The sequence below is a fragment of the Neolamprologus brichardi genome, chromosome 8 (genome assembly GCF_056152115.1).
Source record: "Neolamprologus brichardi isolate AB-2024 chromosome 8, ASM5615211v1, whole genome shotgun sequence".
Classification (NCBI taxonomy): domain Eukaryota; kingdom Metazoa; phylum Chordata; class Actinopteri; order Cichliformes; family Cichlidae; genus Neolamprologus; species Neolamprologus brichardi.
In genome coordinates this window covers 7,313,372-7,333,782 of record NC_142111.1, presented here as the reverse complement: position 1 = coordinate 7,333,782, position 20,411 = coordinate 7,313,372, and the positions used below count along the sequence as shown (strand labels likewise).

The 20,411-nt window shown below is 43.0% G+C and overlaps 2 protein-coding genes across 2 annotated transcripts in view; one reads left to right on the top strand and one right to left on the bottom strand.

Annotated features, from left to right (window-relative positions):
• The window catches only part of cpped1 (calcineurin-like phosphoesterase domain containing 1), a 54,613-nt gene extending 45,321 nt beyond the window's left edge, over positions 1-9,292 (bottom strand). Inside the window, exon 1 of the mRNA XM_006800893.3 lies at positions 9,072-9,292. Coding sequence (XP_006800956.1) covers positions 9,072-9,135 — 64 coding nt within the window. The 5' untranslated portion in view covers positions 9,136-9,292. The remainder of the gene's footprint in view (positions 1-9,071) is intronic.
• Positions 9,293-11,294: 2,002 nt separating this feature from the next.
• shisa9a (shisa family member 9a) overlaps positions 11,295-20,411 on the top strand; it is a 71,957-nt gene continuing 62,840 nt past the window's right edge. The window contains exons 1-2 of the mRNA XM_006800892.2: positions 11,295-12,176; positions 13,403-13,509. Of these exons, the coding sequence (XP_006800955.2) occupies positions 11,662-12,176; positions 13,403-13,509 (622 nt within the window). The 5' untranslated portion in view covers positions 11,295-11,661. The remainder of the gene's footprint in view (positions 12,177-13,402; positions 13,510-20,411) is intronic.

The window sequence follows — 20,411 nt, the reverse complement described above, 5'->3', positions numbered from 1 at the left end:
ACTACAGTTTACAAGGTCGGATTATTCATTGCTGCATATGAACGAGGTTATAGTTCAGATGTTAAAAACTGAACCCCTTGTTTTCTCTCTCCTGGGACTCACTGTGTGCCCAGAGCTCTGTTATTCAGTTTGTAACACACAGTTAGAGCACTAGTGAGTGCAAATCACTACAATAATCAAGTGCAGTCCTTTAGATTTCTGTGTATCCTCCACTTTGTCACTTGAGTTCCATTAACCAATCACATGTGAGGCAGTAAACAGTGTGTGCCCGAGGTGGTTTCAAAAAGCCATCTTGAAACCACCAGCTAGTGAACAAATTACCTCTTCTAATTGCAACACTCAAAAAACAAATTAAGGGAACGCTGTATCATGACAGCATAACAGGAATTCAGCTTAACTTCATGGATATCAATCTGTCCAGTTAGTAACCACAAACATTTGTGAATCCATTTTATCTGCTTTGGTGCAAATAAAAGTGACAACAGGACCTGAAACCAACTGAGGACCTCTGAGATGGCATGCATTGGTAGTGACAAGCACACCAAGTAAACAGTGGTTGAATACTGCAGTACAATCAAAAGCATTGTTTGCATATGAACATGTGATACTGTTGCATTTAAGCGGTTGCTTCAAAGATGGTCCTCAAGGTTTTGCCCACTTGCTGTCAGTCGCCATCTTCAAAGCCACGTGGGTTTGTGAAAAACCACAATAAAATGACAACAAAATTGAGTCAGTCTGCAATACCCCTGAAGCTTAACCGAATTTGTGTGACACAGTGATGAAGAAAACTATAGTTTACATTTTTAATTGAACACCCCCCCACTAATTAATTAAATTATTATATATATATATATATATATATATATATATATATATATACAGTGGGGCAAAAAAGTATTTAGTCAGCCACCGATTGTGCAAGTTCCCCCACTTAAAATGATAACAGAGGTCAGTAATTTGCACCAGAGGTACACTTCAACTGTGAGAGACAGAATGTGAAAAAAAAAAATCCATGAATTCACATGGTAGGATTTGTAAAGAATTTATTCGTAAATCAGGGTGGAAAATAAGTATTTGGTCACCTCAAACAAGGAAAATCCCTGGCTCTCACAGACCTGTAACGTCTTCTGTAAGAAGCTTTTCTGTCCCCCACTCGTTACCTGTATGAATGGCACCTGTTTGACCTCATCATCTGTATAAAAGACACCTGTCCACAGCCTCAACCAGTCAGACTCCAAACTCCGCCATGGCCAAGACCAAAGAGCTTTCGAAGGACACCAGGAAAAGAATTGTAGACCTGCACCAGACTGGGAAGAGTGAATCTACAATAGGCAAGCAGCTTGGTGTGAAAAAATCAACTGTGGGAGCAATCATCAGAAAATGGAAGACATACAAGACCACTGATAATCTCCCTCGATCTGGGGCTCCACGCAAGATCTCATCCCGTGGGGTCAAAATGATCATGAGAACGGTGAGCAAAGATCCCAGAACCACACGGGGGGACCTGGTGAATGACCTGCAGAGAGCTGGGACCAAAGTAACAAAGGTCACCATCAGTAACACACTACAACGGCAGGGAATCAAATCCCGCAGTGCCAGACGTGTTCCGCTGCTGAAGCCAGTGCATGTCCAGGCCCGTCTGAAGTTTGCCAGAGAGCACATGGATGATACAGCAGAGGATTGGGAGAATGTCATGTGGTCAGATGAAACCAAAGCAGAACTTTTTGGTATAAACTCAACTCGTCGTGTTTGGAGGAAGAAGAATACTGAGTTGCATCCCAAGAACACCATACCTACTGTGAAGCATGGGGGTGGAAACATCATGCTATGGGGCTGTTTTTCTGCCAAGGGGACAGGACGACTGATCCGTGTTAAGGACAGAATGAATGGGGCCAAGTATCGTGAGATTTTGAGCCAAAACCTCCTTCCATCAGTGAGAACTTTGAAGATGAAACGAGGCTGGGTCTTCCAACATGACAATGATCCAAAACACACCGCCCGGGCAACAAAGGAGTGGCTCCGTAAGAAGCATTTGAAAGTCCTGGAGTGGCCTAGCCAGTCTCCAGACCTCAACCCCATAGAAAATCTGTGGCGGGAGTTGAAAGTCCGTGTTGCTCGGCGACAGCCCCAAAACATCACTGCTCTTGAGAAGATCTGCATGGAGGAATGGGCCAAAATACCAGCTACTGCGTGTGCAAACCTGGTAAAGACCTATAGTAAACGTTTGACCTCTGTTATTGCCAACAAAGGTTATGTTACAAAGTACTGAGTTGTATTTTTGTTATTGACCAAATACTTATTTTCCACCCTGATTTACGAATAAATTCTTTACAAATCCTACCATGTGAATTCATGGATTTTTTTTTTCACATTCTGTCTCTCACAGTTGAAGTGTACCTCTGGTGCAAATTACTGACCTCTGTCATCATTTTAAGTGGGGGAACTTGCACAATCGGTGGCTGACTAAATACTTTTTTGCCCCACTGTGTGTGTGTGTGTATATATATATATATATATATATATGTATGTATATATATATATATATATATGTGTATGTGTGTATATATATATATATATATATATATTAGGGGTGCAACGATACTCGTATCGATATTGAACAGTTCGATACAGTGCTTTCGGTTCGGTATGCATATGTATCGAACAATACAAAATTTATTTTATCAACTTTTCTTCTGACGATGCTGTTTGTGTTGAGAGCTCAGTGGATCTGAGCGCAGGGCAAGCTAGCGAGACAGAAGTTAAGCTCTCCTTGCAACGTGGCAAAATTGAACCTCCCCCACCCTAATTTCATGTGACGTATGACCCTGAAGGTAAGCGCGTCATGGACAAAAGTAAAACAGTATGTTGGATGTGCCAGCAATGCTCAATTACATGGGTGGGAACTAGTGTGTTAGCGCAGTTAGCTCGTTAACGTATTGGCCGTCCAGCCCCACTCACGGGGCGATCCGGGGTAGCTCGTTAACGGAGATTTGCCGTGTTGTGGCGTTAACGTCATTTCAACGAGATTAAAGCTGACAGCACTAGTGGGAACACAAGGAATATGACTGCACATTTACTCTGACATCATCCTAGTGCAAAGACAAGTGGAAGCAGACAAAAACAACAAGCACGCATGCTACAAACTTTACCCGAGTCATTTAGACAGCCGTTAGCACGTGATTCTCCTTATGGTGACCTGATATGTTTAATATGCTGCTGAGAATATAGCCCAGAAGAAGCGTATAGTGTAGCTTTTATTTTGGAAAGAGCCATTTCTCTGTAATAAACTCTCTTTTTCCAACGATGAGTGATTTCTCGATCAGATAGATTTTTTTCTACTACTTTGTTGTTTCAGCGAAATTAAATTTAAAAACTGTACTTTTGAGTTAAAATATATTTATAATTTTAATAAATGACTAATTAAAAAGGCATGAACATTTTTTTTGTATTGAAAAAATATCGAACCGTGACACCAAAGTACCGAACCGTGAATTTTGTGTATCGTTGCACCCCTAATAATATATATATATATATATATATATATATATATATATATGGACAGGCCCCTGCACGGTATGTACCACCGGCAGATAGAGGAGGTGGCTGATATCCAGAAATCCTACCAGTGGCTGGACAAAGCTGGACTGAAAGATAGCACAGAGGCACTAATCATGGCAGCACAAGAACAAGCTCTGAGTACAAGATCCATAGAGGCTGGGGTCTATCACACCAGGCAAGACCCCAGGTGCAGGCTGTGTAAAGATGCCCCAGAGACAATCCAGCACATAACAGCAGGGTGCAAGATGCTATCAGGCAAGGCATACATGGAACGCCATAACCAAGTGGCCGGCATAGTGTACAGGAACATCTGTGCCGAGTATAACCTGGAAGTCGCGAGGTCAAAATGGGAAATGCCCCCAAGGGTGGTGGAGAATGACCGAGCTAAGATCCTGTGGGACTTCCAGATACAGACGGACAAAATGGTGGTGGCTAATCAACCGGACATAGTGGTAGTAGACAAACAGAAGAAGACGGCCGTAGTGATCGATGTAGCGGTTCCGAATGACAGCAATATCAGGAAGAAGGAACACGAGAAGCTGGAGAAATACCAAGGGCTCAGAGAAGAGCTCGAGAGGATGTGGAGGGTGAAGGTATCGGTGGTCCCCGTGGTAATCGGAGCACTAGGTGCGGTGACTCCCAAGCTAGGCGAGTGGCTCCAGCAGATCCCGGGAATAACATCGGAGATCTCTGTCCAGAAGAGCGCAGTCCTGGGAACAGCTAAGATACTGCGCAGGACCCTCAAGCTCCCAGGCCTCTGGTAGAGGACCCGAGCTTGAAGGATAAACCGCCCGCAGGGGTGTGCTGGGTGTTTTTATATATATATATATATATATATATATATATATATAAATATATAACATTGGTGTTTCTATACCAATAAACTATATGATGCTTTAAAAAAAAACCCAAAAAAAACAAAAATGTAATGAGCAGAAACATTAAAGCTTCATGAATTAGGTGTGACCACAGCATTACTCATTTATCGGTGGAAGGCCTGCTGTGAAAACCTCATCATATTCATTCTTGGAATTGGCACAACACTTGATTAGTTAAAAGCGCCGTGGATCAGGATGTAGGACTGGGAATTAAACCTCGTCGGCGGGGAAGAGATGTACGTGCTCTCTCCCTGTGAGTAACCAATGCTAAATAATTAACAGCGAGATACACGTTAGAGGATGAATGGCAAAGAACAAGTGTTTTACATAATCCTGATATTACGCAACAGAAGGGCCCTACAATCTAGTCACTCTCAAATATTCATTTACAAGGCAAACAGTGCCCACCTTTCCATGAAAAGAGACAAGCAGACACTCAGTGAGGCTTGGCTGATGGTAATGACAAGGCGTGACATGAAGGACGCCCGCCAAAGTAATATGGAAATGGAGGCTCGCCGTTTCCCCCGAAACAGACAGATACTAAGAGCAGGTGTAAACAACAGCTTTCTAGTCCACTCGGTGAGTTTCCGGAGGATGTGGAAGCAGTACCACTGTAGTTATGCACTGCGCTGTCATCGTGGAGAGCCCGCATCTGCATTCTGCACAAATCCCCTCACTCTCACTCAGCGGGGGCTTGTAACTGTTCAGCATCCTGTGTTTAACATGCTCTCCATGTACCACTCTCCCAAATGAGTCGGCGATAATTCTGTCCTCCAGAGAAACTCGAGCAAAGATAAGAAAAGAAAGAGCAACAAAAAAGAGAAACAAAAATTGCCTTGCTCCCTTGCTCCCGGGAGGAAAACTCATAAAATCTCAACAATGACGAACTCGGTGTAATTGACATTTATGACACATTTTGCTTTTATGATTATCATCACCATCAACCCGATTACTTTAGAATGCCTCGATCCAAACAAGCCCAGCCTTGATCTCAGCTTATACTACACAGCGAGTGCTGTTGATGAATTTTGAATTCAACCTGAGGCTGGCCATATCAATGTAACATAAAGTTTAGAAGCACCTAATATATCTTTTCCAGACTTTCAGCAATATATAGAACGCAGTGCGAAGGTCTTAAGCAATCCCTAACGTCTTCATATTTTGCTCCCAATGAGGCAGACTTTTCTGTTTCTTTTTAAAGTGGTCTTGAGCAACCGTTTGAGACTTTCAGCATTCAAAGTTGTGCTTTGGACAACTACAATACTACCATAGGCTGTTTTTTCAAACAGCCTATGGTAGCTGGGATTGGCTGTAGGCTAAATGGAATAACTTGAAGAGAATGGATCGAGAGAGGCACCAGCAGTTTGTTGCAAAAACCAAAAACCTATTAGCCAAAAACTTGGTATATGTTGGCATGGTGCGCAGTGTGTCCATACAAAATTTTGAGGAAACTGGAAAAAGCCCAAAAGTAGCAGACACTTTAAAAAAAAAAAAAGACTATCTACAGCAGGGGTCTCAAACTCCAGTCCTCGAAGGCCGGTGTCCTGAAACTTTTCCATGTGTCCCTGCTGCAACACACCTGAATAAAATTAGCAGGTCATTAACAAGACTCCATAGCACCTGACTGCATGCTGAGGTGGCAATTCAGCCATTTGATTCATGTTACAGCAGCTCATGAGTGAATGAACATGGTGCCTGAGCTACAGCATGAACAGTATCCAAAAGAAACAAATCCAAGAATCCAAAAGAGCAAAAATCCAACAAAGATCTGACATGGGACCTAGCCCTTCAGTTCATCCATCTGCTTCACTGACGCCTCATGAGAAATAGTCTCTATCCAATGATGTTTGTCAAGAAGGGTATGAGGTATGCCAAATTATACAATAACTAGACTGAAAGTCTCTTACAACAGGTCTCATGGAGTTATGAATCCAAGTTTGGTTCAAATCACCATCAACATGTACAGAGTTGGTAAGGAGAGACATAAAGCAGTGAGCATCATGGTTTGGGAATGCATTTCAGCCAGAGGTGTTTGTTTCTTGTCAAAACTGATGAGTTATGAGTGCAGAAAAGCACCATCAGATTTCAATCCACCATGCAATACCATCTGGAAAGTGTCAGACTTCCAACAGCTTCATTTTTGAGCATGAGGATGATCTCAAACACGCTGCCAAATATGGACTTTTAAGCTTGTTAGAATTGTACAAACTGTTTTCCTTATATACCATTTTCCCATGGATGTTTGCAGATGTTCCTTGCATAAAGATAAAGAAATGTGTGTGTCTCAAGACTTTTGCATAGTACCATTGCTTAAAAGCTGGGGGAAGGGAGCTAAGGCTTGTTTCAGACAGAGAGCAGTGAGGGGCTGCCACTGTTTGATAAATAAGCATCATTTTGAACTGTGACTCATGCAAACAGTTCACAAATAAAAATATGGAAATGAGCATAAAAGTCCTTCTTAAGTTTGGTGGAAAAAGCCTAATTTTATCTTAGTGGGCTGTGACAGTCTGTCAGCATTTTTACTTCTTGAGAGGATAAAGACTAAAGCTGCATTTTAAAGTGTAACTTGACCTCCAGCTCTGAGCCAAACACCACCCATTGCACAGTTTTGAAAAATCCTCAAAAGTTTGCCAGAGCAGGGAGAGGAGCTGTGGATGTGTGAGGCCGGGGGGTACTCAGGGGCCACAGAAAAATGGAGAGTGACATAAAACAACACATACTTTCTAATGATTTTTCCTCTCCTGAATCTCCCCCATGCTAAATCTAAAGGGGATATTTAGTGTGGTGAAGGACCACGGTGTGGAATTAAATTGTGCCATTAGCTCCAGCCTCTGTAATGCCCAAAGTCAGAGCTCACTCACTCTGGCTCTCTCTTCCTCTCAGGTATCAATAGAGTGATCTAACATCTCTAAATAAATAAAACCACTAAGTAGAAGGTTAGCAAAATGTGGAAGCCCCCTATTGATGATAATTTTATATTTGCATATGCAAAATGAAAGTACTTTCACTAAATTCCACTTAAGACCAGTGTATGGAGAAGGTGTGCCAGCCAATCCGGATTAGAGTGCATTGCCAGGTTACCATGTTTAAATAAGTTTGACAGAAATGTCAATATTGACATCGGCACTGAAATGTTTCAGTTGTTGGTATTTCTACCCGCTACCTCATTTCCCAAGGGGTCACCACAGTGAATAGATCTGCATGACTTGGCACAGATTTGTTTTACACAGGATGCCCTTTCTGACAAAATCCTCCCATTTATCCTGCACCACCCTCTCAGACTGTGTTTGCAATTCCTCCTGGTGTCAGACTGGGGATCTTCTGCATGCAAGGCGAATGTGTTAACCAGTACACCGTGGAGCCACCCACTGAAATGCTTCAGGTACACTTTTATAGCTGTGAACTAACCTCCTAAAACCAAATAACTTTCACATCTTTGAACTCATTGTTTGACAGAAAGCTTTTTAATTTTGCACCAGCTTTAAATATGCTTTGATGTGAATTTTGCTTCCTGAAAATATAAACTTTGGATTTAATATTCTTGGCAAAGGAAACAGGCAAGTTCAATATGCAAACATATGTCCCTTAAAATGCTGGTCCTGCCCCTGAGTACTGAATAACTCTAACAGATACAAAAGATTTAACTGACCTCATTAAAATGAATAAATAAACCTTTTTATTAGATTCAGGACACTTTATAGTGAACATGTTTTTACTCTGTGAAGCCAGGTATGTGTCTATTTTAATGGCATATGTTAAAAGAAAAGAAACTGGCAGTGCTCTCACACCCAGAGATAAGCAGCAGCCTTCTTGCAAAGTCAAACACCAATCGCACTGATTTCGGCCACTGCGTGGACTCCACATAACAAAACTTATGACCATTTCAGATGAAAGTGAATGGGCTGCAAATAATAAAATACTGAAGATCTCAATTTCTGTCCCCCAGTTTCCTCATACTAGCCTGCTTCCAGCAGGGGGTGCTAAATAAAGTAAAACAAACAGGAGGGGCAGCAGCTCATAAACACATAGCTGTGGGCGCTGTGATCATGTTTTCAATATTTGAATTTCTTAACGGCAGGACTGTACTATGCCACTTAAGAGTAAACCATCTAAATCTAATTCACCCTTCAGTTTCTTCCGAGGCACAGAAAACACTTTCGACTGAAAGAAGTCTGCCTCAACCTTCGAGGACAGGGCTTGATTTAGCTATAAATGAATGACTAATTACAGACTGCAGCCAAAGTCAAGCATGGGTTTTATTTGTAAGTTTTGCATGGATGAATACTCAGCTCTGTAGCTCTTCTGCACCAGAGTTAGAAACAAATGCAAATCGAAATAGCCACAACCCCTGTGTTTACGGATTGCCCCGATTTGATTCTTTGCAAGAACAAGATTGCCACGCTCCCTACTTTTAATTTTGTAAACACGAGCTAGCTAGCTAGCCACTCTGTCTTCCTGTGTTTGACAGTGTCAGCTTGTTGGTTAAAAGAAAGCTACGCAAACCTAAGTGACAGCTTTCCCTCTGTCAGAATATTAACCTGTAGCCACCAACAACCTGTGTCACCGGTGCTGCCAAGTTAGCTCACAGAAGTTGACTAGCCGGCAGAGCTAAAGAAGCTAAAGGCAGTCAGTTACCTTCAGTGAGTCCGCTGAATGTCCGGTGTTTTGCCTTGAGAAAGATATTCTCACTCTGAGCCATAACACCCGCTTGGTTAAACCGTCTCCAGAGCAAACCGGCAGGTCCGAGTGGGATGGTTATGTAGCTGTTATGTTTCTCCTCAGCTGTTCCTGCGGCTAGCTAAATCCGAGACACTCGGCGATCGACTAAACAGCCTATTTGTGAGTGTGTATGTGATCGTCACTGCAGCGGCCCCCAGTGTGACTACCAGTTAAGGCAAGTACAAGCGAAAAAAAAAGTCAGTTTAACAGGTTTCCCCGCAAACTTTTAAACCAGATACAACCTTCATGCTTACTGTTTAACTAGTTTCAACGACAAGAAAGAGAATTATGCTATCGTTTTAGCCACAACTCATCGTTTATAAATCAGAAAACAAAAGGGGAAAAAATCGATCAAGTCATCAAACATTCGCATCTTCTTCCGATAGACCTTTACAAACCAAACATCTGCATCGTCCACACCATTGCGTATTTTAGCTGTGTGTGAGAATGGCAAAATAAGAAACCACACGAAATAAGAACCTTGGACAGAGGATAGAGTCTTTCAGAACCACGGAGAGAGCCTCGTCCACCCGTCCTCCTCACCGCGCTTATTGTCTGCATGCTTTAACACTAGCTGAATAAGGGCAAATCAAAGGTTTTTTCTTGCTTGCTAGACAGTTTGAATACATCGAAGGTCCTTTAGAAATCGTATTTTTAACCAGAAAACGAATCATCAGAAGCGACAGAGGGGCTTGCATGTGGAAATATATTCGATTTTTATGATTTTTCATTGCACCTAACCTATAACGAAGGGAGTTTTCACTTGAAACAGCATCTGTTTGTGGTGAAAAAGAATTGCATTTGAAGAACTTACATAATCTAGTAAGAAACAAGTAATGGATGGATATTTTTTATTTTCATGTCTGGGTATCGGCTTTATCCATCTCCTGTGTCAGTAATTGGTAAAGTTATTAATTCGTTCATCCATTAATTAGTCATATTCATTCATTCATTCATTCAAATATATTGGAGTATCTAACTCATTATTCAGCCACCTTCCCCAATCAAAGTTAAACCCCTAAACCTTGATCTAACAGCAGTATTCCGCACATAGACATAAACAAAAAACTTCCCAAAATGATCCCACAGCCCCACACACATGATCCACGAATCAAAGCAAAGCAAACACTACATTTGCATCCACTGATGCCATGTTCTCCTCCTGCCCTGCCAGGTCCATACACATCTAAATGAGAACATATGTTTAAAATAATATATAAAGGATAGATAGATAGATAGATAGATAGATAGATAGATAGATAGATAGATAGATAGATAGATAGATAGATAGATAGAAGAAAATTACTTTGTGTTGCGCTTTGAGCGCCACAAAGAAAAGACTGAGAAACTCCGGGTGGATTAATATCCCTACAAGCCAAAACATTCATAACTTTATTTTTGTTTTGTGTTGTTTTTTGTTTGTTTGTTTGTTTGTTTGTTTGTTTTTTTGGAGGGGGGGGGGGGGATCTCTGTTTTTTGGTAAATTATTGAATTTTCCCTTTTCCCGAAGCAAATTCTCAGATTTCTCTTGTTTCGCCTGGTTTATTGATACAAATTGTGAGGATTGTGCTCCGAGGCAGACAAATACGTACATTTTTCTTTTTAAAAAAAATATAATTTTATATTTTTCTATTCCGAGCACCTTTGGCAAAAACCACAAGAGTGAGACATTTGCCTGTGGTGGAATATCACTCGTTACGGGGTTGTGTCTCTTGGTTATGGTCTTGATGGGCCAGATTGCTGTCTCCTATAGATGTCCCCTGGGATCTATAGGTGTTGTGTGGTTTTTTGTTTTTGTTGTTTCAAAATGTATCACCTGTTCTTAGAAGCTCTGCCAGCCGCTGCCTATTGTAACACATTAAGCTACTTGTGATTTCACGATTTCTCCAACAATGGCAACCTACGACTGGAAGTATTAAAAAAATGGGGCTCCCACGACTTTCCTCGCAGAGCGTAATAGTGATGTGCATAGACGCTTTTATCATAATATTTCACAATAAAGGCTCTTTCTCTCTCTCTCTCTCCCTCGGAGTCAGCCCTTGCAATCTCACTCCCTCCCCCTCCTCCTCTCCGTTTGTGTGTGTGTGTGCACCAGGCTCTCCCACCCTCGGCTCTTCTATTCGCTCACTGCGCTCTCATCCTCGGTGTGGCTTGTGTCTCTGCCTACTCCCGTGCGTAAGTGCGCACAGACAGAGGAGTGGAGTGATGCACTCCCGAAAACGCAAAATCTGAGCCTGATAAAAAAGACAAAAACCTTTTGGGAAAGGCGTCTAAATGCGCGCTCGCTGGAGAGGAGTTCAGTTAAGTCAAGTTTAATCCACATAGGGTTTTTTGTTTTGTTTGTTCTTCTTATTCCGCGCGTTTGTTTGTGGATAAAGATACGCGAGCAAAGATGTTCATCAGCGCGGATATTTCTGGACTTTTCGGCATATCATGACCGTGCGCCCTGTCCCCTCTCTTCAGGTCTTTTCGTTTCCGCGCGAAGTTGAACGGAGGAGAGAGCACAATGAGAGGGAAACACTTTCTCCCCTGCTTCTTGTTGCTCAAACTTATGGCTCTCGTGTGCAAGGCTGGCGGGATTCCAGGAGCGCTCGGGGGATTCGTAATGATCGCCACCTCGAACGGCTCCACGCCGGAGGAGAGCGTGTCCGAGCAGACCCCGCACACGGAGGAAAAGTGTCGGGGTTACTACGACGTGATGGGCCAGTATGACCCGCCGTTCATCTGCAAAACGGGCGTGTATTTGTACTGCTGCGGTACCTGTGGCTTCCGCTTCTGCTGCTCCATCAAGGAGTCGCGGCTCGACCAGGAAACCTGTACAAATTATGACACCCCTATGTGGATGAAGAGCGGGCAGACACCCTACAAGAAAACGAACAAGCCTCACGACAGCACCAAAGACAAGACGAACTTAATAGTTTACGTCATTTGTGGAGTAGTGGCGATTATGGCTCTTGTGGGGATTTTCACCAAGCTGGGGCTGGAAAAGGCGCACCGACCCCAGAGAGAGAATATGTATAGGTGGGTCTCTTTCTTTCTTGGTTTCTCTCTCTCTCTCTCTCTCTCTCTCTCTCTCTCTCTTCTATCTGTGTGTGTCTATCTCCCTCTTCCTCCCTCCCTCCCTCTCTGCCCGATTCTCTCGGTGCGCTTGTTTACAAAGAGACTTGCAGTAGTAGCCTACGCGCGCAATGATCTGGAGCGCGCAACGTGTGGACGTGTGCTTGTCGTCTTAACAGAGCACCCCACCACCACCACCACCACCACACACAACACATATAAATTTATGAAATTAAATTAAAGGAAAAACTCAAACCCTTGACCTCTTCATTAGGGTGGGGGTCTCCTTGTCTCACTTTAGTGGAAAGACTTACTGCAAAGTTGACCACCTTTGTCTTATGACAAACCCCTTTCATCCCGATAAGAGTGCTCTTCTACAGGTTTGGGTCACTGAGTATCAAAATGATGTGTCTTAGGTTGTGATCTAGTCATAGCAAAGTCTAACTAAGTGTCGAGAAGCCAGACCAATGTTGTCCACAAATTACAGGCTAGCTCATTTTGGTCTAGAGCAAAGACTTGGAGAGCGAAGAGCAAGCCAAGGCCAACATGCAAAAAGAACATCGAAGCTATTTTGGCTTCACGTGGTGGCCTTGGCATCACACTCAGTCTAAATTTTCCTTTAATTTGTCACCCCTCCGTGCCGTAAAACATCATAGATGAACTTGTGCACGTTACACTTCACACACGTGGTTTCCGGGCAACAAGAGCAATGTATCGCATCTCCTGTTATTAAGAGTCTTTATGAACAGGAACTGATACCGCATATTCCTTCCACTCCAGTCTATCCATCTGTTGTGGCACAGCGTAACATTATGAGCTGCTCTCCTCTCATGTGAGGGGCGGAGGGGTGTCTTTCAGTAGAGTAAGGTGGCATTGCACTCCATTGTGTATCACTCTTGACCGGAGATCATTTGCTTGTTTTTACACCTTCATAGTGTTGCAATTCAGTAGGTGTGAGTGTATGTGCAATAATTACAGTAACAATAAATAAATAAATAAAAGGGAACAACTGAAAGGAAATCTTTTCCATTCATCGTGGAAACTAATTTTTCTGGTCAGCTGCACCTCATAATGTGAGGTGCAGCTGAAACGACAGTGTGCACCGGTACAGCCTAACTGAATAATTCAATTAGCCATGTCATGCACAGTTCCTCATGTCTGCACTCCTCATCCATCTCTCTGTCTGACAGGGTCGTCGCCAATGTGCTGCAGGGCGGGTGTCCAGGTGAGCAGTATCGCGGGGAAGAGGCCCTAGGGATGCATTCGCAGCACTATGTCGCCAGGGCCACAAACATCCGTGAGTTTTTTTTCTCTTTTTTTCTTCTGGCAGTTCTGGATAGCTCATTATTGGTTGTTGTGAACTGTGTGTATAAGTTAAAGCAGCATATGGAGGTGTGGGTGGGGTGCGTATGCGTGTCAGCAAATACTTCTCTCTTTTTTTAATATAAAAAAGCTGCTTATTTAAAGCGAGATTGAGTGGATGCCGGTTGGTGTCAGAGAGCCTCTGCGAAGTCATTCGGAGTGATGGAAGGATGTGAGAGTTTGGGATCAAGTGGGTCGTCGCAGCCTCGTATCTGGCCGATGGTGCAGAGTCGGAAAATCCATTAAAAAAAAAAAGAAAAAAGAAAAAAGACACGACCATAAACGTTGAGAGAAAACGCACATCCCTGCAGGGCTTCTTCTGTGTTTTTTGTTTTTGTTTCAAATGACAGCACTGGCTTTTGTTTTATCTCACACTGGCCAGATATCCATCCATTTCATAACAGCCTAGAAAGAGAATACCTCCCTGTCTTTTCAGCCGTTATTCACCGTTTTATTTTGGTTCATGCCCACATGATATAATGAGAGAAAGAGGCAAGTGGGAGTGTGTGTGTAAGAGGAAGTGGTGGTGGTTGTCTGTTTACATATGTGTGTGTGTGTGTGTGTGTGTGTGGGGAGGGTATAATACAAAGCGTATGAATGCCATCTATTTCTTCTGTGTCCCGTGGGCTGCTACAGTATCACGCTTATTTGCTTTTAGAACATCGAAGATCAAAGAGATGAATGTGCACAAAACCCGCACATACGTACATAAATGCATGCAGGGCAGAGAGTACAGTAGATGACATATAACACATACAGGGACAGCACACAGCATTTGGGCTCACTTAAAAATTGCGTCACCTTTTTATGCCAAAACAAAATAACAAATCTAGTCTGGTATTCAGCACAGAGACACAGAGTGACACAGAGTTCCCTCTGCCTCATTCTTATTATCTAGTTATACGCGAATGACACCTTGTAGCATTATAACTGACTGGAAGCTGAAATCCTCACACATCCAGAAGCCTTGCCTTTTTGTGCATTTGCGTGCATCTCCATACTTTTGTGAGTCCAGAAAGACAATTTATTCCATCAAATTTGACATTTACACTTGATTTCTAAAGTTCTTACAAAAGTAAAAAAGGAGCCTCCTCTAGCAGCCTAAACCTGTTGCAGCAGGACTAAGAGAGGGTGCAGAGTCAATCGAGTCAGCCGTAACTAGAAGCTTTATCAAAAAAGACAGTAGTTTCAAGTCCAATCTTAAAAGTGGAGAGGGTGTCTATTTCCCGAACCCAATCTGGGAGCTGTGGAACCAGCTCCCAGATTGGGTTCGGGAAGCTGGTCCTACATAAGAGAGGCCTGCCTCCCGTTCTACTTTCTAATACTCTAGGGACCACAAGTAAACCAGCACACTGAGAGAGAAGAGCTCTATTGGGGTGATGCGGTACTATGAGTTGTTTAAGATAAAACGGTGCTTGATTATTATTGAACACAGAGACAGCAGTATCCATACATTCCTAATTCACTCCTTTCTCTTTACATCTTTAAACGCGTGACACGTCACGGTTACAAATGACTGCTAACGAATCAGGACGTCCGCATCAAAGGCAGCGGTCAGGGGGTGCGAATGCATGCATCTGTTTGGGAGAATGAGATAAATGCGCAATCCTGCAACGACAGGGTGACATAACCCCACTCAGCGTGAAGCGCTACACCCACAGATGCCATCAACATCGTGATGAGAACACATCTCATAGAAAAATGTGTGGAGAAAGAATTTAAAAAAAAGAAGGTTGCATTGATTTCTTTATTTAAAAAGAAAAGGGTCGTTTTTCGGGGGAGGGAGGTGGGAGTCCTAAAAGGGCTTCCATGAAAAGAGATGAATAACGCTTTCAGTAGGTGTCAGGGTCCACTGGAGTCCTTTTTTTCCTCTCTGTCCACACTGTGGGAGAGAAGAGATAGCTGGGTGGCCTATCACCTAAGTGGCCAGGAGGACACGGCTGTGAAATAGCGATTATTATTTGCAATGTGGAACCCGCTCCCCTTAACCTTCTAATCCTCTGGCTTGTGGGTAATCATGTGGAATGTTATTAACCTCCACGATCTGCCAGGATCCACCCCCCTACACACGACAACCACCTGATTGGTTTACGGACCCCTCCCTCAAACTTCCGTAAGAATTGCAGTCGATTTATTAGGGTTACAGGAATGGAGGTGAATTAGGTATGGATTTACTCAACGTGTTATTCTTATTTAAATGATTAACAGAAGATAAATAGACTGAAAAAGGCCAAGGCGATTTATCATTACAAGTGTCACTGTGAATGTGAAGGACAGATGGGGGGAAGAAGGAGAAGAAGAAGAGGAAGACTGAAGAGAGTGGTAATTGCAATGTAAAGATAAGTACTCGGGTTAAAGGGAATGTCATGCACTCTGTGCACATGAAGCGAGTCTGCTCAAATATAGCGAAAGATTGTGCTGGAAAATCTATTTTAGTGCAAAAGCACTTATTGATTATAGCTTATGGCCAGATTGCCCTATTAATGGCATGATTGAACCTGGTCTGGCAGGTCTCCTTTGTTTATTTAACAGAAGAGAAATTCCTTTTTCCTGTGTGACAGCCAGAATGCCAGTTGTCTGTGAAGGAATCATCGATGACCGCCGCTGCTGTATCATTTATAAGGTTCAGTCTATTTGTTGACAGAGGAATATCCCACACAAGTGTGAAACACCCAGAATCAATCAGCAACACACAAGTCCGGGCTTTCTGTTTATTATGTCCACCCCCAATCCTGCATATTAAAAATGGAGATTGAGGTTGCTTCTTGAACCAGAACCCACCAACCTATAAATTACCTAGATGGGCAGGTTTGTTCACTTTTTTTTCATCCCCCCGCAAAAAACCCCAAAAAATGGAGACTTTGTTTGAATCCTTAAAAGGCTCCTCTTTTAGCATCAAAGAGACAAAGAAGGGAGGGATGAGGAAAAAAGAGGGGAAAGTAAGGACAAGAAAGAGGAGAAAACCATAAAAAGGGACCTATTCATCTTTTTGTTGTGTTTCCTCCTACTGAACATGAAATCCTGCTGTCTACATGAACAGATTTCCTTACCTGGACGATTGAGCGTGCGACGAGTCAAATGATCTCAGTGGCAACATCCAGACGTACAAAGGCAAAGATCACTGATGAATGACAGAGCCAGCTACTGGCCATGTTGTCTACATTTTACATAGTTGCGACCTTTGCTGTTCCACGTAATGAAGACGTTAGTTGTGAAGTTTTACCGTAAAACAGCAGCGATCCTGGTGACTTCTTTCTCTTGTCATTTGGGATACCACACTCAAGAGCTTCAGGTGGGCATCACTGTTGGTATTATTAAGATAAAGCACACACTCACACACAAACACAACATACATATCTCGCAGTATTCACAATGCAGCTCCCCATTTGCTGGCTTAATTACCTTCCCAGTAGTTATAATCTTTTCCTAAACATTCTGAGATGGGAAGGATGAAATTTTAATAGGTAATTGCTTCTGAGATTGCACAGGCACGAGAAAAGACCCCCATCTGCAAAATGCTCCGGCTCCGCGTTGTGACTGTGAGTGTGTGTACGAGTTTGTGTGTGAGTGAATGAAGGTGCGCGCAGGCGGACAGTGTGTATGCAGGCAGCATATAAATGTGTTTTTCAAGCGCTGCACAAGTCTGTCAAGAGGAGTCGTACGTATCCTTCGTTAAAAGTAGGTGACTGTGTGACCTTGTCTTCGCAGCTGTCATCCGAGCCTTCAGCATGTCACATCTGATTGCAGAGTGCCAGATCCGAAAGCAGAGCCTCAGCTAGTGAACCTACGTGCAGGCCGTAGAAACAAGCAAAGAGAGGCTGTGAAAAAGAAAATGACAGAGCTGTAGGTAGTTATCTGTGAGGCGTCACTCCAGCTTGGGCTCCGTTTGAAGCTCAGCTTCTGTCCTTGTGTTCAAACAGGCGGGAAAAGCGCAGTCGAGGTTCCATCCCCGAGTTTGTCTTTTAGGCTCATAGCCGGATGGAGTGACAGGAAAGCTTCCACTACATCTGCAGTTAGTTCTCTTTGATCCAAACCACTGAGTAAAAATTTGTCCCATTTTTAACTTGACTTTGCTCTGTCATACTCGCAGAAGCAAGTTTAGAGGATATTTTTATACGTACAATTAAATAAGGAGTTACCTGTTTTTTTTGACAATATGCTTTTTAACTTATTTCAGTTTGAAGATGGACTTGTTTTCCTGTTTCCAAAAAAAGACTCTGCAATGTGTTGGAGGTGTTGGACATCGCAGGGGCTGAACTTTGTCACTGATTCTATTTTTATGGTAGGAACTGAGCTGTGGAGGGTGTCAGATTTGGTGAATCCTTCATGGATGAAGTGGTCTAGTCAGCTTTATCAAGTGCGGACTTCTAACTCGCACTGAGGTAGTTTTTGACCAAGTGTGTTGCTTGGAATGAGAATTAGCACCTCCAAGTCTGAGGCTATGGTTCTCAGTCAGAAAAGGGTGGAGTGGCCACTCTAAGAACAAGGTCCTGCCCCAAGTGGAGGAGTTTAAGTATAAGGATGCTGTACCTGTCTGTTGAGGTGAAGAGCGGTCGACGTTCTGGCCGTCAGGGGCGCACCGCCTGGGTGAGCTGTTCTGAGCATGTCCCACCCAGAGGAAGCCTTGGGACAGAACCAGAACACGCTGGAGAGAGATTATATCTCTCAGCTGGCTGGGGAGAGGGAGGTTTGCCTTTCGCATCCAGACCTGTGTGAGCAGCAGAAAAAGGATGGATGGATAACACTTTCTGTGAACATTAAACTAACTTTTATGAACTTATAACTTAATTAAACTCATAAAAAAAATCTCAAAAGCAACAAAAACCAAACACACAAACAAACCAAACAACTTTTAAAAAAGGAGCAAGCTACATTTTTACAAAATATGCTATTGCTAATTAGCTAGGTATCGCTAGGTAGCTATGTGCGTGCTCTATCCTTCTGCAGTCGACAACAAATTATAGTGCACAAATAAGCTATTTCATTTTTGTGTTGCTAAAATTAAGTATATTTTATATATAAAAGTATTGTTTAACAAGCTCTGGTTGTAGTGGATTCTTTACTCTCTGGGCCAAGCTGCTAACTGTCTCCTAGCTTTAGTTTTATATTTAGTACATAGATCTGAGATTCCCGATATCATCCTGTCTCTTTAGCGTAAGCAGCTGTCACTGTGCTGACAGTTGTTTCTACCCAGGAAATTAAAGCTTGGAAACATCTGTTTACATCTGAGTCACCTACATGTGAGGACAAACATGCCCTGTGTGATTTTTTGCATTTAGCTATTTTTGTCCTCTTTAGCGCTATAAATCTCAACACGTTTGAAGAAATCAAATTAGCTAGTCAAACCCTAATGCTGTGTCACATGGTAATCAGCAGAGCTGCATCTTCAGGCCCATTTGGATTCATCACTCATGTGTGCCGTTTGCCACTCGGGTTTATGGATGACTCATAGAGTAATGATAAGGCACAAATGTCTGCAATCTTTGGCACAGCTCCTCTTTTGCTGGCTGTCACATAAGACAAGTCTCTTCATGATACCTTGCATGAAGTGTGATTTAGGTGGTTTGAAAACCTCATTTGCAGCCTTGCTATGGGGTTTAATAAGGTTACAGAGACCAACAAACCAGAAGCAGAGAGAGCTCAGATTCTCAGAAAGTGCACAAGTGTCTCCTCCTCTTCCTCTCCAGGGCCTCATTTCTGCACCCTCTCTCTGCCTAATTATCTTAATGTGAGGCCCCTCAGCAGCCCTGGGACACCATTAGACTTCTGCTTATTAGGACTTGGGGGTGGTGGGGTGTCTCAAAGGCAGCAAGCATCGACCAAACAGTAGACACTGACTCAGAGGGAGGCCAGACAAAAAGGTGTCAACACTGACTGAGGAGGGAGACTGGGGCTGGAAGGAGAATAAAGGCAGAAAGGGTTTTAGAAACTGAGAAGATATGCAATGCAGAGAAGAAAGTGTATTTTTAACTTCTTTTATGAAATCCTAAAGAAGTAGCCGGTTAACCCTAAGCTGTATCACACTTCTCTTTACCGAGCACAAGCTTCTTTTGGGGACGGTAATTGGAGCGAGCGCTCGTTCTGCAGAGAGAAGAAAGCAAAAGCAGCGTTTTGATAGGCAGTGAGAGTGTTTTAATTCATGCCACCCATCCCCGTTCATTGTGGTGTGATATAATAAAAAGCAAATTTAAAAATGGAGCGAGGGATGGAGAATATCTTAACGTCTAATCAGCCGAACACCCACCACCCTCCAAAACCCATCCCTCTTTGCGAATTTTAATCAGTTCATTTACTCTCAGGAAGTCACATCTTGCATTTGACAGGTAATTATGTCTGCGCCTGTGTGTTTGCGGGTGCGCGCATGTTCATGTCTGCGCTCACTCGCGTGTTCGTCACACGTCCTGTATTTGCATGTGGCGCTGTATGTCATAACCTGTGGTCAGCTGCGGCCCAGCAGCGAGTGCGATGAGGGATATTGCGTCCATCCGTCTATTTCTCTCTCATTTACACGAGATTGTCTGTGATGATACAGCACTCGCGGGCGGCCGTGGGATATTCAGACAGGCTTCCAGGCTGCCTGTTTGAACAGGTGGTTTTCGCTGGTTTCTAATTAACTGCTACACTGACTCTTCCCAATCAACTCTTCGAATGAATCAGTCAAACCTTTTGCAAATATTAGGATTATTTTCAGTTGGATTGATTTGAGTTCATTATTCACCAGGATAGGATAGGTGTAAACAGTTTCCAAACTTCCTTTTTTTTTAAGTTTGAAGGGATGCTTTAATCAGTGCGTGTATCTCGACTGCAAGTAGTGAAGCTACTGAGAAGATCGCTCTG